Source organism: Hibiscus syriacus, unplaced genomic scaffold (genome assembly GCF_006381635.1).
Source record: "Hibiscus syriacus cultivar Baekdansim isolate YM2019G1 unplaced genomic scaffold, ASM638163v2 tig00110597_pilon, whole genome shotgun sequence".
In the NCBI taxonomy this organism is placed as follows: domain Eukaryota; kingdom Viridiplantae; phylum Streptophyta; class Magnoliopsida; order Malvales; family Malvaceae; genus Hibiscus; species Hibiscus syriacus.
In genome coordinates, this window is record NW_024062795.1 from 151,149 (window position 1) to 167,270 (window position 16,122).

General features: G+C 35.0%; 2 protein-coding genes and 1 pseudogene across 2 annotated transcripts; 1 reads left to right on the top strand and 2 right to left on the bottom strand.

Moving 5' to 3' along the window:
* The first annotated feature begins 2,814 nt into the window (after positions 1-2,814).
* Positions 2,815-6,345, top strand: LOC120134475 (annotated as a pseudogene).
* A 2,468-nt stretch (positions 6,346-8,813) lies between these two features.
* Positions 8,814-11,993, bottom strand: LOC120134477 (tRNA (cytosine(38)-C(5))-methyltransferase 2-like). The gene is given in 12 exon segments (XM_039150910.1): positions 8,814-9,178; positions 9,181-9,218; positions 9,332-9,396; positions 9,495-9,560; positions 9,691-9,749; positions 9,752-9,784; positions 9,890-10,241; positions 10,734-10,856; positions 10,965-11,086; positions 11,191-11,284; positions 11,526-11,636; positions 11,745-11,993. Coding segments are annotated over 12 exon segments (1,176 nt in total). The 5' UTR covers positions 11,820-11,993; the 3' UTR covers positions 8,814-9,140.
* Positions 11,994-12,930: 937 nt separating this feature from the next.
* On the bottom strand, positions 12,931-16,120 carry LOC120134647. Its single transcript, XM_039151086.1, has 3 exons — positions 15,957-16,120; positions 14,025-14,256; positions 12,931-13,391 (listed from the first exon to the last, which is right to left on the bottom strand). The coding sequence occupies exons 1-3, from the start codon at positions 16,070-16,072 to the stop codon at positions 13,095-13,097; spliced, it is 645 nt and encodes a 214-aa protein (XP_039007017.1). The 5' UTR covers positions 16,073-16,120; the 3' UTR covers positions 12,931-13,094.
* Between the last annotated feature and the right edge of the window lie 2 nt (positions 16,121-16,122).

Sequence of the window (16,122 nt, forward strand, 5' to 3'; positions counted from 1 at the left end):
GCCCAAATAAAGCCTGTCAAAGTGTATTTGGAACCATCGCCATGCAAACTTTTTCGATCATCCAAGGCAGACGATAACTTATTCCATGTAGCTTTCCATAAATACGAGCCCCACGGAAACAGAATTAGGTCTTCTACCAATTTGATTAGATCATTTGGAATAGGTTGTTTGGCCTCTCTGCCTAAAAAGCCGGCATGCAAAAGAATTAGAAGGCATACTCGGACAACGTCGACGTCATCCATCCGAGTAAAACCATCTTTATTATTCAAAAATCTTGTCAGGTCTTCTACGTGTAGACTCAGCCTCTCCAGCTCAGGAAAAACCCGGGATAGCCATGATGGGCGGGTAATGTGTCTAGTGTACCGACCTACATCATCGTGTCCGAAGCGTAGACCGGTGATTAAGCAAAACTCCTCCCGCCCAAAACACGTATACGCCGGTGGAAAATCAAACCATATCTCTTCATCACGACGTTGTATAGTCTCTGGTAGATCTCTAGTCATGGTTTGAAGAAACAGGTGTGTCAACATCGCATCTCCACCGGGATGTTGTACTTTCAGCCATGGCCCGAAGCATGTATCCTCAAACATTTTTCTTTGTGCAGGTGAAAGCTTCGACGCAATTGTTTTGGCCAGGCTGACTTTATTTCTCAAGGTCAATTGAGCCGAATAAAAGTTCTACAAAAACAATAAACATACTAAATTAGATATACCAAAACTACACTGTGAAGATATACCAAAACAATAATAAACATAAATAGTAGTAGTTTATTCTTCAAACTTAAATATGCAACACTGTGAAGTAATCGCAACACGAAAATGACTATCGCAACGAGAGAATCGCAACGCGAAACTAAAATCGCGTTGCGATTTGCATTTCGCGTTGCGATTCTTGGTTGATTTAATAAGCAATCTAAGTGAAATGGTTAATCTATTATTGAAATTACCAGTAAACTTATCATCAATTTCAATATGAAAAACCTAATAATAATGCAAAAATTTCAAAAAGAAAATAATTAAAAAAACTAACCCTCGTTGGTTGATTTGGTTGATTTTCCATTTCTGATTGTGAGGGTGGCTCTGAGAGATTTAGATAGACGGATTTCGCCGGAGATGGGGACGGATTTCGTCGGAGATGGGTGAGAGAGTGAGAGATGGAGATGGGACTGAGTTGTGATTTTAGGTTTTAGGTTATGAGTTGCGATTACGGGATATACTGTGGACAGTTCAGTGTTCCAATATATTAATATTCATGTTTGGAATTTAAAAATAAAATACTTGGCCAGGATACTAATGGCGCTTTGAAAATCGCATTGCGATTATGTAAATCGCGTTGCGAAAGTCAGTATCGCGTTGCGAAAGTAAGTATCTCGTTGCGATTTTGTATTATCGCATTGCGATAGTAAGTATCGCATTGCGATTTTCCCAATTCGCGTTGCGATTTACTTATTCGCATTGCGATTTTCCCAATTCGCGTTGCGATTTACTTATTCGCATTGCGAATTGGGAAAATCGCAACGATACTGTAGACCATCGCAACGCGATTTTCAAATATCGCATTGCGAAAATACAACGCGAATTTGCGATAATGGAGATCGCGTTGCAAATTAGCGATCGCATTACAATTTTGTTGGTCATTTTGGCAAATCCGAAAAAAGTTGGTTAAAATCGTATATTATATGGGATTTTTGGTCACTGAGGTTATTTTCTCTAATAAGTATTATAAGAATATTAATTTAAATTATTTTAAAATTATTTTTAATAAAAATATTAATTTAAAATTAATTAACAATGATTTAAGAATATTGAATATAATCAGTTTCAATTTTAATTTAATCTAAATATTAAATTTGTCTATTTTATAATAATTTTAGGTTTTTTTGGGGTGTTGGGTTATTCTTTTAATAGACTTAGGTTTAATTCCCTAGGTTTGCATTATTATTATTATTATTATTATTATTATTATTATTATTATTATTATTTCTATAATATGATGACATGTGTCATATTCTTATTAGAAAGATTAGTATATTAAATATAAAAAATATTAGATTAAATTATAAAAATTAGAAATAAATAGGATTGATTTTTATTAAATATTTTGTAAGGATTAAACTAAATAAAAATAAAATCTAAAAAAATTTACATATCATTTACTTTTTTATTAAAATCAGATGATCAATATTATTATAAGATATGTTCCTATTGATCGATTTTTTTACAACATATTTAAATATGACAACAGATTAATATTATACTCACCCTACATTTATCTTACTTTAATAGTTGTCATCGATATATTAATGTACTAATTATACTTAAAATAATATTATTTTTTAAAAAAGACAATTTTTGGTACAGTGTAGATACCTGTCAACCCATAATTCAGAAGATATAAAGTGCTTAAAAATGTTTAATCTTATATCCTCCTATGTAATCTACCAACAACAATACAAATCAAAATAAACTCCATCAACTATAATAATAATATTTATTTTCACTGCTATTAAATGTTAGAACTTTTATATTGGGTGAAAAACAAAACAATTATTGTTATTATTGGAACCGGGAAGCATAAGACTTGGATGATAGAACCACGTGAGGAACGTCCCGATACTTGAGGGCTCGCAAATGGAAGTTGAACCCGGGAAAGCCGCTCAGTGTTTGAACCAATACACCCAAAGACACAGTAAACTAACGCTGTAACTTAATTACTGCAATTTTTTAGAAACTTTTACCTTTATATGTGTGTGTATATATATACACACACAAATATCTTAAAGGTGTCTGGCAAAGAGCCGAAAGGAGTGAGGCTTTTCGTTTTCAGAACCTCCGCCGTGAAATCTCCGACTACATCGGAAACTTTGCCACTGAAGAGGAAACTCCAAAACTCGTAACTTTCTTTTCTTTTTTCCCTTTTCTACTCACGCAATTGTAACATGATTCCATGCCATCACTACTATTTTTTGCCTTCACATCCACATACATGCATGCATTATGCATAGTGCATACATACATACAAGTTTCCCTTCTTTGTTATGTTATTCATGTGATTGTTGTGAGGATAAGAGGGTGTTAGGGTAAAGGTGTATAGGTAATCTATACTATTTGTTCTCCTTATGTTTGCTGAAGTGTCCGAGTTCAACACTTATGTTTGAATGTTAAGTACACTCGTATCATAAAACTCTCCTCTCTGAATCCATTTAACATATATGAATGCAAAACTTGTTTGTTTTTAATCAAATCAGTTATGGACTTCGAACATCCGTTCTCGGGGATAATCAGAGACTTCAACGGAAGAAGGGCGTGCTATAAGCACGATTGGGTCAGTGCACTTTGCTCTGGCTTTCGGTACGTCTTCATAAATTTGATGCACTTGTGTTACCATCTTTTATGTTCCTGTGGGAAGAGATTTCAACATGAGATTTCATTTTTTGTTTCGTATTTCTATCAGGATATTAGCTCCTACCACCTATATCTTCTTTGCATCTGCTCTTCCTGTTATTGCCTTTGGAGAGCAGTTGAGTCGAGATTCAGGTATTATAACAAGTTGCTCCAATGCAAAGCGTCGTACATAATGAACATCAAAGTAATGAAACTCAGTTATACATTCTCTTTTGCTCGAGTTTAGATGGCTCTCTGAGCACGGTCGAAACGTTGGCTTCTACCGCTATTTGCGGGATCATTCACTCCGTTATTGGTGGGCAGCCTATGTTGATAATAGGTGTTGCAGAGCCAACCATTATAATGTACACTTACCTGTACCGTTTCAGCATGGAAAGGCCAGAGTTGGGCAAGGAACTCTATTTGGCTTGGACTTCATGGTAATGGTTATAGTTTCCTATGCTTGATTCTGCAGAAAATGTGCTTTATGTCTAAGTTTGTTTCTTTTGTTTTCCTTCCCCAGGGTCTGTATATGGACCGCCGTGATGCTCGTTCTCCTTGCTGTATTCAATGTAGCCACCATAATCAACAGATTTACCAGAATTGCAGGCGAGCTTTTTGGCATGTTGATAACCGTTCTTTTCCTTCAACAGGCTATTAGGGTATTCAATAACTTAGGAGCAATGTTTATGATGACTAAAATCATGTTGTTTTGACCCTGATAATGATACTTTTGTTTTATCATTAGGGAGTGGTCAGTGAATTCAATGTGCCCGAAGGTGAAAATCCTAAAGAGGAGAAGTATCAGTTCCAATGGCTATACACAAATGGATTGCTGGGAATCATTTTCTCATTTGGGGTTCTATTAACCTCCCTAAAGACACGAAAGGCAAGATCATGGCGTTACGGAACAGGTGCATCAACCAGCCGAACTAGGATCAACCTATAATTGTTTCACGTTAGACATTTAGTACAAGATTGTTGGGTTTTTTTTTCTGTCCAATCAATGTATTTATCGACTCTGGTTTCAGGTTGGTTTCGAGGTTTCATCGCAGACTATGGTGTTCCCTTAATGGTCCTATGTTGGACAGCATTGTCATACGCCATACCCCGAAAAGTCGTCTCTGGAGTTCCTAGGAGGCTTTTAAGTCCACTTCTTTGGGAACGTGAATCAATGTATCAATGGACAGTGATGAAGGTATATAAGTTGTATAGATTATAATCAAATATAAATCTTGACTTAATCATATCTCTTTTATAGGATATGGGAAGGGTACCAGTACTGTACATCTTTGCTGCCATTATACCAGCACTAATGATAGCAGGTCTATACTTCTTCTATCACAGCGTCGCTTCGCAGATGGCACAGCAAAAGGAGTTCAACCTTAAAAAGCCCTCTGCTTACCATTATGATGTCTTGATTCTCGGAATTACGGTACATAACTGATCATTCCCCTACAAGTTTTGTTTTGAAATCTGTTTCATGCTAATTTTTACTCTTACAATGCTTCTTCACAATCATGATTTCAGACTTTGATCTGTGGGTTTTTGGGACTCCCTCCTTCAAATGGCGTCCTACCGCAATCTCCCATGCACACAAAGAGCCTTGCAGTTCTCAAGAAGCGGGTATGTTGCCACTAACTCTTGGAAGCTATTCTCTTACTTTAAATATCGCTCTGTTTAATGTCGGTTCTTAGACTATATAATCCGGTGAATGCAGATGATTCGGAGAAAAATGGTGAAAAGTGTCAAGGAGGGCATGAAGCAACAAGCAAGCCAATCAGAAATCTATGGAAGAATGGAAGCTGTGTTTATAGAATTGGACGCATCTCCGTCTGTAAGTACTCTAGACTCCTACAGCTTCTATAGATCGGGACATGTTAGATTGCGAGACTCATTGCAACATAACATGGAATGTAGTTGCAGTGTGATTCAGCAGATAAAGAGTTGAAGAACTTGAAAGAGGGTATGATGAAAGACAACGATGGGAAGAACGGAAAAGAAAAATTCGATCCCGAGAAATATCGATGCTTATTTACCTGTTAGAGTGAATGAGCAAAGAATGAGCAACCTGTTGCAGTCAGTCCTTACGGGACTTTCATTGTGTATTATACCTCTAATAAGGATGATCCCTACATCAGTACTTTGGGGCTATTTTGCCTATATGGCCATTGACAGCCTCCCAGGTTGCCAGTTCTGGGAAAGAATATTGCTGATCTTCATCGCCCCCAGCAGGCGTTACAAGTACGTCGATCGTACCCATATAACACCTTTAAATAATGTCGAAAACCAAGCTAATTTCTAATGTGTAACATTTGGTTGAACAGAGTCCTGGAAACTCTTCATGCATCATACCTGGAGTCGGTACCTTTCAATGCCATTCTGTTATTTACAGCCTTCCAAATTGTATATCTTCTGATATGTTTCGGGGTCACATGGATACCTCTAGCTGGAATACTGTTTCCAGTACCTTTCATCCTTCTCATCGGCATCAGACAGCACGTCCTTCCCAAGTTATTCCATCCCGAACATCTTCAGGAACTTGATGCTTCCGAGTACGAAGAAATCATCGGTACCCCAAGAAGAGCATCACTCCAGGTACATCTTTCAAAACAATTGTGTTGTACCATAGATGATATGCAATTTGATTCAAACATGAATGATATGCATACAGGAAGGAGAACCATCTACCGGCGGTGAAGGCACCGATGATGACTTCCATGATGCCGAAGTATTGGATGAGATGACAACCAGCAGAGGAGAGCTTAAGCTTAGAAGTAGAAGCTACAAGGAAGATAGGTTATATCAGGTATATCTTTAACATTTCCGACTCATATTCGAACATAAGTAGGATATAGCATGCATGTTTCCGAAGTTACGATTCATTGATTGTTATGGTTTAACAGGTTCATCCAGAAAATCCCAGAACTGGCTGAGAGCAAAGCTGACAAAATAAAGAGAGAGAAAAGAAAAGAAGGAAGATAAAAAGTAGGCATATATGGTGATAGAGCATTAAATGTGAAGATCGAATATGTTTCAATCAAATTGTTATGGCTAAAGCCTAAGGGAGGAATGAGGGAAAGAGGAGAGGTGGGGCTCTTTTCATTATATATTGCAGATGTGCTTCTTTTCATGTTTTAATTTTAATGCTTAATTCTTTCCTTGCTTCTATTCCACTGCACTTTACCATTGTATCATCAATTTCTTGATCTCCATCTGTGACTTGAAGTTTTGTGAATACTCCATCAAGTTTTATTTTAAAAATTTGACTTCAAATAAAAAAATACAATGGATAAATTACATATTTTTTATTGAACTTTTTTCATTCCTATTTCAGTCATTGAAGTTTAAATTTTTCTTAATTTAAATACTGAAATTTAGACATTGATTTTTTTTATCACTCTACCGTTAATTTGTAACGACTTTATGAATTGACTGAATTAAATAAATTTTTTAATATGTAAAACATACATAAGAAGAAAGATGAAAAAAACATTAATTTGAAAAAAAAAACCCTAAAATTTCTCGGCAACAAAGAGTGATTTAATCAAGACTTCAGCTCTTAAAATTTTGATAATATTTTAGTTTAGGGTTTAGGAAAATTAAATGGTTAGATTACATAAACCAAATAGTTTGAGGAACTCTTTATTTTAATGAAGCTGATTTAGGGTTTGTGAGAAAGTAAAAAGTTTTTTTTTTCAATGAAGAATTTTTTTTTAGAGTCGAAGATTTCAAAGGGTTTGTAGTGCAAAATCATTTGGGTGTGGCTGCAATATCAGAGTTGTGAAAAATGTGTTACGTTGATGGGGTATGACAAACATATATTTGATTATGATGTAGATTTAAACTTTTTTTTTGGGTATAATTACTGATATTTAATCTATCGATCGATTAATTCGGATTGAGTACTATAGAGGCGAGGGTGACCCTCTCAACTAGGGTTGTAAACGAGCCGAGTCGAGCTCGAGTATTGCTGAGCTTGACTCGAACTCGAAAAGTTTAAAATTAGGTTCGACTCGAAAACTCGCGAAGCTAAAAATTATCAAGCTCAGCTCGAACTCGAAATATAAAATTGAAACTCGACTCGAACTCGAAAAGGCTCGAACTCAAAAAAAATTCAAAAGCTCGATTGAAGCTCGAATTTGAACCTACAAAAATCTTATATTACATTTAAAAATATATTTTTAAAAATTTATAATTATCAATAATGTATTTTTAATATATTTTTAATAATGTAATTTTAAAAAATCTAAAATTATAATATAACATTTTTATCGAGTAGCTCGCGAGCTTTTCGAGTTGAGTATTAAGTAGCTCGTTTTAGCTCGTTAAGAATTTGAGTCGAGTTTGAGCTCGAGTCCAATTCATTCGATTCAAGTGTTGATCGAGCTTTGAACGAGTCGATCTCGAGTAGCTCGCGGTTTGTCTCGTCTCATTTACAGCCCTACTCTCAACCCAATTTTTTTCATTCGCAAAAGCTAGAATTCGAACCTTTGACCTTGCTTAAGGGATATAGTGTCTCATCCCACTAGACCAACTAGTTGTTGGTTTTATTTCTTTAATTTTAAAAGAACTTAGATATTAAAGTTATTATTATGGTTTAATTTTATAGTAATTCAAAGGATTTTAGGCTAGATTTCTTGAGTTCGGGATATTTTTTGACGACACGGATACCAGATTTGCGTTCAAGAAGTAAACAAAGGAGAGAACTTAAATATTAGAGTCCAACAATCATGATGACGACCGACAATTGTGGTGAGTGATGAACAACACCTAAAATTTACTTGAATTTAGGAATAAAACTAATATTTTATCTAAAATTTAGGGATTAAAATGATATTTCATCTAAAGTTAGTAGTCAAATTATTATTCTATCTAAAATTTAAGGATCAAATTAAAAATTAATTCCTTTTTAACTAACGTGTCACATCGTTAAACCAACAAAAGTTAACGGCTTAATGACCAAAATATACAATCACTAGCGTAAATGATTAAAATTTAATAAATCGACAACATAATGATCGAGGTGTAACTAAAATTTAATAAACCGATAATGTAAACGATCTAAATATAACTTATTTGAATTTAATGAGGAAAATTATAGAAATTTGACTGAAATATTACATATCTAAAGAACGCAATTAAAGGTTTGTTTACAAAAAAGCATTGAATTGAGTACATAGAAGGTTCTTGCTTAGCGCATGAGTAGAAGCGATGGGATTTCGTCAACAACTACAAGTAGCACTTAATTGGATATTTTGAAGGGGCTCTTAACTATCTGTGATTGCCATGGTTATGTTATCTTGAGGACTCTTAGCTATCATCCTAAGTAGTTTGTTGTTTCATTATTGATATTTGCAAATGGTAATTTGGAGTCCATTTTTGCTACTCAACTCATTTTTCAGGCTTAATAATTCCAATCTAATATAATACATCATGATATTGATCAATAGGATATCAGTTTATTGGTGTTTCCATTCCCTACACCCTAAGGCTATAATTCAAAAGTTAACATCATATGCTTTGGTTTCTTTTGTAGGGAAAGGGAAGCTACAACAAATGATGCAGTGCAACTTGCTCTCCCAGATCAGAGTGGGTACTTGGCTATAGAAACCCCTTCATCATCAGCCACCAAGGTTTTCAGTCTAGATCCGAGTGGAGCCTCGATGCCGTTGCTTAAGAACTTCAAACACTGGTTATGCGACTGAAGAAGCAAAACAGGTCTGCATCTGGTAAAAGCAAGTCTTGAGCTAAAAATCAAGATGGATCGGCAAACATATACTGGAGTAAAGGGCAACAACAGCTACACTCAAACTATTTCCGAGCATTGCATAACTGCATCAAAAAAGATGATTCAGATAGCTTTGTATTGCTCAAACAATTGGAAACGTTGTCTAATGCTACATTTTTTAAATAGTTCAACGTTTTCAAGGACAGCAGCATCATACCGTTGTCTAAGACTTATGTGCTTCGGGAACTCAAAGTCCTTTGGAAAAGAATGCAAATTGGCAACCTAATCATTCTCAAAGAAAGCTCTTTAGAATTTGTAAAATCGCTTCATAAATGAGAACACCAAACCAGGGTTCAATGTAAATGTCGAGAAACACATACCTCCCTAGGAGTAAAATATCTAAGGCACTGCTCCTTCAAGGAAGATGTTTTTCCCTTGTTCTTTAGCTGCACATTGACCGTTCATATATATGTAATATCATTAATGGGGAAAAGCCTATAGCATAAGAGCTAGACCAATAGCCTCAACTTTAAGCATAACATTATAAATATCAATATCCTAAGAAGGAAACTCTACCTGGACAGTTGCCAAAAGGGAGCCAGTACCTTTCACATACCGATAATAGCTTTTCGTAAACAACAGCACCGTTTGGAATCAGGGTAAACAATATCTAAACTTCATTAAGGATTACTTCTAACTTTTAAGCAGAAACAATCAGTAAATGCATTAAAATGGAAATTGGCATCAATAAAAGTAAACAATAATGTAAAGATACCCATGGCACTTCCCCACCTCTCAATCAGACTTAATGGAACAATGAACTGATATATAGAACCAACATCACATGCATTTCCTTCAGCAAATTTATCTGAAGTTTCCTGGACATCTGCTGAATCATCTGTATTCACTAAAGAAATGGTCTCCATGTCTACTTGATCACTTGAAGGTGTAAATTCAAGAAACTTCTCTATTGGCTGGCATGAATCAATTAACTTATCCCAGTTCTCTTTTGATTGACCATTTTCACCAATCACTGTCTTTTCATCATTACCGAATAACGGACTCGGAGACCAGAGAAGCTGGTTATTGAACAGTTGGCACTGAAAAGATAAATGTTTTTGTTTTGCCTGTACAAGTAAACCAAAATTATACTATATTCTTCAAAGATGAAATTAACAATTTATCACACCAAAAATAGAAAGAAAGAAAAAAACATAAAAGAAAACCTAAAAGTACTTCACAGTTTTCCAAGATACAAAATACAACTGTCTAACAGCCATAAATTGGCACAACATTAAGAGAGGACACCTATCAATACTTTAACACCAAATCACACAATTTATTACTATATCAGACTTCTCCCAAGTCCCAAACTACTTCCCCTAGTCTCATATTTAAGCACTCACACACATATATATATGAAGGAGTATTCAAGTTATGAACAAATTGACACAATATTGGATAACTTAAGTAATGCATTAAAACTTGAACATTAGTCAAGGTGAGCTGAATTTATTTGTTGAATCATTCTATTGCTCGACAATGCTGAAAACCTAAGTTATTGAATGAATTACAGAACATTCTAAATATTAAGAGAGAGAGGGAGAGAGAGAGAGAACCAGGCAAAAATAGCGTGGTCTAGAATAAGGAACCCCAAATTGAAGTGGGCTCAATATAAATTCCTGCACAACAAAATCAGATCTTGCCAATACTTCTACCATTTTTGCATGAGTATCTGAAGTCTGAAACATTTCCACACACACACACACAGAGAAGAGATTAGAAATATGAGAAGTAAAAGAACTCGTGTTACACATACAGATCATGTTGCAAAAACATCCTCAAGAAACATACCTCAATCCAACAACATTTTCTACAAGTAACATATTTGGAGGTTTTGACATGCGTGGTATAAGTTCAAGAATATTAAGAAATGAAAATGCTCGAGCATCAGCAGAGTGTTTCTGGAGACCTAACAAATGAAAAAAAAAAGTGTTGTCTCATATTCAAAGAGCTATTCATCAACTAATAAAATAATCTGTTCAATGTGCAACAAGAAACATTAGCAAGCTTCACCTTGTCTAGTATATGGCTGGCAAGGAGGTGAAAGAAGCCATACATTTGCTCCATAAATATCGAGATCAATTTCAGTTAGATTCTGAATATTTCCCTATCTCCACCACCACATTGTTCAACAAAACATAAACACGTAAATAATAAGAACCTTCATTGTTTCAGTAGCCTAAGACCAATGCATAGAAACTGAAAACGAAAAATTTATAGTTAACTGTAACCAGATATCACAAAAAAGGGAAAAAGAAACTAAAGTAATAAACTGAGCTGATTCTAAAAAAAAAAGATCATAATTCCAAAACATATAATATCATTCTAGAAAACCCATTGCAGAGAACCTGATAAGGGCGATGACCGAAATTGTGCTGATAAACATCATTAGCTTTATCGTTGATTTCGAAGGCTTCTACTATATGATATTTGACGCCAGCTTTCATTAGAGAATACCTCTGAAACAGTGAAATGTGAATAAATAACTCACTACAATAATCAAACACTAATTCGATGGGGGGAAAAGTGGAAAATCATGAACTTGGGGGGTTTTAACAAATACCAACCATGCCGCCAATGCCGCTGTAGAATTCTAAGACTCTCCATGGATCCTTCGTCCCTTGACAAACTCTTTCCGCCATTTCTTTCCCTTTCTTCCTCAACGCCGCCGCCCTTTTTCTTCTGGGCCTTTTGTTTAAGCCTCTAATGCAAAGGCTGAAACCCCAGCCTTTCAAAATATGGTAAACAGCGTCGTTTCGGTCAAATTCGAATTTTTCTTTTTCTCTTTTCTTTGCTCGCAGATATGTCAGCCGTACGGTAGTCTTTTTTTTTTTAATAAGCTTAATCCGATAGTGCTTTTATTATTAAAAAATATGACAATATTTATATATTTAATAATTAAATTTAAATGAAAATAAATTTTCTTGTTTTTCAACCGGCAAGTAAGCGGATAATTTTAGTAAAAAATTATATCAAAATCAAAATTTATTATATGAAGTTATAAAAGAATAATTTTAGCAAAAATCAAAAGTTAGTATTCAACCCAAATTTTCAATAAAAATCTAAAACTTCCCCACCTGAATTCATTTTTAAAATAAAATATTATTTTTATAAAATGAATTATTTTAATTTTTTCTCAACGTACGAATCAGATTATTCTAAATTCAATAATAATACATGTAGTTCATATAAAATTTTTAAAAAAAAGATATATTCAAAAAAAATTTAAAAAAAATGAAATAAACCATATTAGATATCATTGAATGTTTGAACACTAGACCATTAAAAATAAAACAACATCATTTTAACATAACTATATTGATATTTAAAACTACATGTTTTGTAGAACTATATAGATTCCTTCCCCCCTTCTTTCTATGTTGTTAATCTTAAAAAGAAGAGAAAACAACATCATCACAATGCTATGCATAAAGTCAAGTTTTCAAGGAAGCCAAGCAAAGCATTATGAAAATTTATTCATTTTATTCAAACAGAAAACACAACTCAGAAACCTGAAAACAGAAGCAAAAGGGATGAACAAAAAGCCCATGGCTGAAAAAACATACTAAACACAACAAACCAGAACGACGCTAAATACGAAAACTGATTGAAGCTCCGAGACTCAATGCCATGCCTGCTAGTGCTAGCGGATAATATTCTGTTGGCTTCAAACTATGGATTACTGCCCTTATTTCACCCTGCATGCAGTAAATCTATGTCTCGGCATCGAAATTAGTTCCAAGTATGGTATGCAGCTCCAGAAGACAACGGCTAATGACTCTAATTAATTCGAAGCAGAAAATGAGGTTTCGGAACTTCTATGGAAAGACACTTCAGCTGATTGGTTACAAGAGTTCGTATAAAAGGAAATGATTAAAATAGCTTTTCACTCCATCAAAATGGGGGGAAATTCCCAATCATTTCAACTTAGATTTGGAAGAGCTCTGCAGAGGCTTTGCAATCGGTCGTGCAGGGGCAGTTCTCATAACTTTCTTCACGTCATACTTGATCGATGACAAGGCACAAATTAGCGCAAGCACCATCGTCGGATATACATATACAGCTTTGGTAGGATCAGTATTTACCGGCTTTCCTATGATCCCTTCCTTGACAAGACCCCATATTACAAGAAGTGTCCCAAACATGCTCATTCTTCCAGGTTTTAGAAGTCCCACAAGTGCTCCTGCTACGCAGAAGTAACTTCCTGCCAGGACCTGTATGAGAACCCAATATATGAGAGGTTACAAGATGATTGCATTTCCAACAGGATTGGGCTTATGAAAGGAAATAAATTTTTGGACAACAATTGTAGCAAGTATGGTGAATACAGTGAGGGAAGAAAATAAGCTCAATTTGAGAACAAAATCGAACTGCTCAAGCTCACTTGATTAGACTCAAATAAGGTTATTTAGCTAGAAAAAAATGAGCTCGGTTCTATTCTTGAATTCAAAATTGAATTGGAAATTTTTCAATACTAACAAAAAATAACTCAATTAGGCTCATAAGTTATTCAAGACGGAAGGTTGTATATTTCTACTCGGCTAGCTCAAGCTGCTCAAACTCATGCTTGGCTCGACAATGACCAAATCTGAATCAAGTTTTCAAGCCAAGGCCAAGTAGCTTCGTGTATAGGTTTCTTCTATACAGTCCTAGAGACAGTGCCCAAATCCAAATCATGCTCAGCTCTAATGACATTTGGTCAGCAATACCTTACAGGGGACCCTTGTGATTACATATATGCTTCTCTACAAGCTCTACTAGTAACAGACCAGTAAATTTCTTCATAGAAATGCTAAAAAAGCTTAAAAACTGAAAATTAGAAAGATAAAAATGTCAAGGATAAGAACCTCTAAGCGCTGGAGATCAGGTACTGGAGACGATTCCTTTACACTGGTTAAGTTATAGATGTTTAACAGGTTGTCCCAGCTTGGAATAGTCATGTTCTTGACAAGACCATTAGTAATGGCCCCCGGATAGAGGATTGCCTTGATCACAGGTACAGGAAAGATGTCACTTGCAATCAACTGGGAAGATGTGACATGAATTGGAGTTGAGCACATTCCAGATCTGCATGATATCCTGCCAAAAGAGAAAAGCTGAAAATAGCCTAAGTCCGGAATCAAATTCTAGTATATTTTAATCATCTATATGTTCATAAATCAATACGATCATTGAAAAAGAAAAGAGGAATGTCTTTATCTATTTCCGAAATATTTCCAAAACAGTCAATGAATAAATGTGCATGTATCCAGTAAAGGCAACAAAAGTAAAGCACGCAATGAATGAGCTCAGTTTGCATCAACATTACCAGGAGACCTATCCAAAATTGGAAGAACTGTTTTTCCGAGAGCAGAGCAAACTTAAAATAACACAATTCAACAGTCTATATCGCACTGAACAATTGATCAGGCAGAATACATTACAGCCACTAGACAAGGACGCTGATAAAACAGAAACTTGCAACTTTGTTCCATTTCACATCTTGAATATAAAAACAAGAATCACGTTTACAGGAACAAAAACAAAGTTGTATGGTGATTAAGGAACCAAAAAATAAAAGACATTTTTTGAAAACTAAAGAACAAAAAGAAAGATCATACACCAAAGCAAAAACAAATTGATCCCTTAAGAACAGAAGCTGAAGCAAATAAAAGAAGGATAAGGCCCATAAGTATAGAGATCAATCCCATTACATTAACCAGATTTCCCAGAAAACACAGCAAACCAACAGAAAATATTTTATGCAAAATCATCAAACGATAGAAAATATAAAAAAAAAAAAATCCCAAAAATAAGTCCATTTTTCAGAAGTGACTTTTCAAAAGACTTTTTCACAGAACAAATGAACCCTTGCATTCATTCAATATTTCCTTAAGTGCACCTCCCCATACCCAATGTTCTGTAACCCATGGACATTGTTAGACGCACTAATTCTGTTGAGCAGTAACATTCAAGATATTGCTGGCTTTAGTTAACAAATTCACAACCATGTGCTCTCTTTCAACTAGATTTACTAAAAGAGTCAAATGTAAAACATATTTTCTAGCATTAGCTGATTCAGTTTACGTTCAATGTGATCATCGATGATGATTGCATCATCATTCATATTCCAAGTCATCCATCAACTAAATCCAAAATCCTTTAATACGTGGGCCAATCTTGTTAACTTTGGAAATAATTTTCTCATACCGTTGAAGCAAAAACTCTTCCTGGAATTCACATTTGCAGTGAATAACAATGGATTTAAATGCAGAGTGACATTCCTCCATTCCAGGGTACTTTGAACCTAGGAAACCTTTCGAATAACCTTAAAAGCCCTCATCTGTCGACCAATTCTTTTAATAATGATATATCCCCAAAAGTCAACCTCACAACAAATTATGATAGAAACAACATTATTACAAGATCCACTGAACAGAAGATTAATTTCAACACTCCATAGCTTCTCCTTGGCGCTTCCTTTCATATTCACTGTTCGTTTATCAAATCCAATTTGAAGAAATAAATCTCGATAGAGAACATCCAAATAGGTCAATCACCTTTATGAAATAACAAGTTGCTAAAAATAAAACGACGGAACTTAAAGGCAAAGAATACAACTAAATACAGACCCCAAACGTAGCTAAAAAGAACTAGCAAGAGAGAGCAGTAAGCAACAATTCAACCCAAAAGTCGAAATAGCCAAAACCCAGATGCTAAAGCATGAAAAAAGTAAAAATGAATGAATACACAATTGAGAAACAGCTTAGGATATAAGCTTGGGGGAAAAAGTGTTTGACCTGAAAAGTGGGATCTGAAGGAAGATAAGGAAGAAATAAATACGAGAGGAAATTGAGGAGATGCTGCTGAGCCATCCCCTCCTCGAAGACGACGACGATGATGAACGGAGTTGCATTCAGAGAGACCTTTGAGAAAAATCTAAGATCCCCAGAAACAAAAACCGAC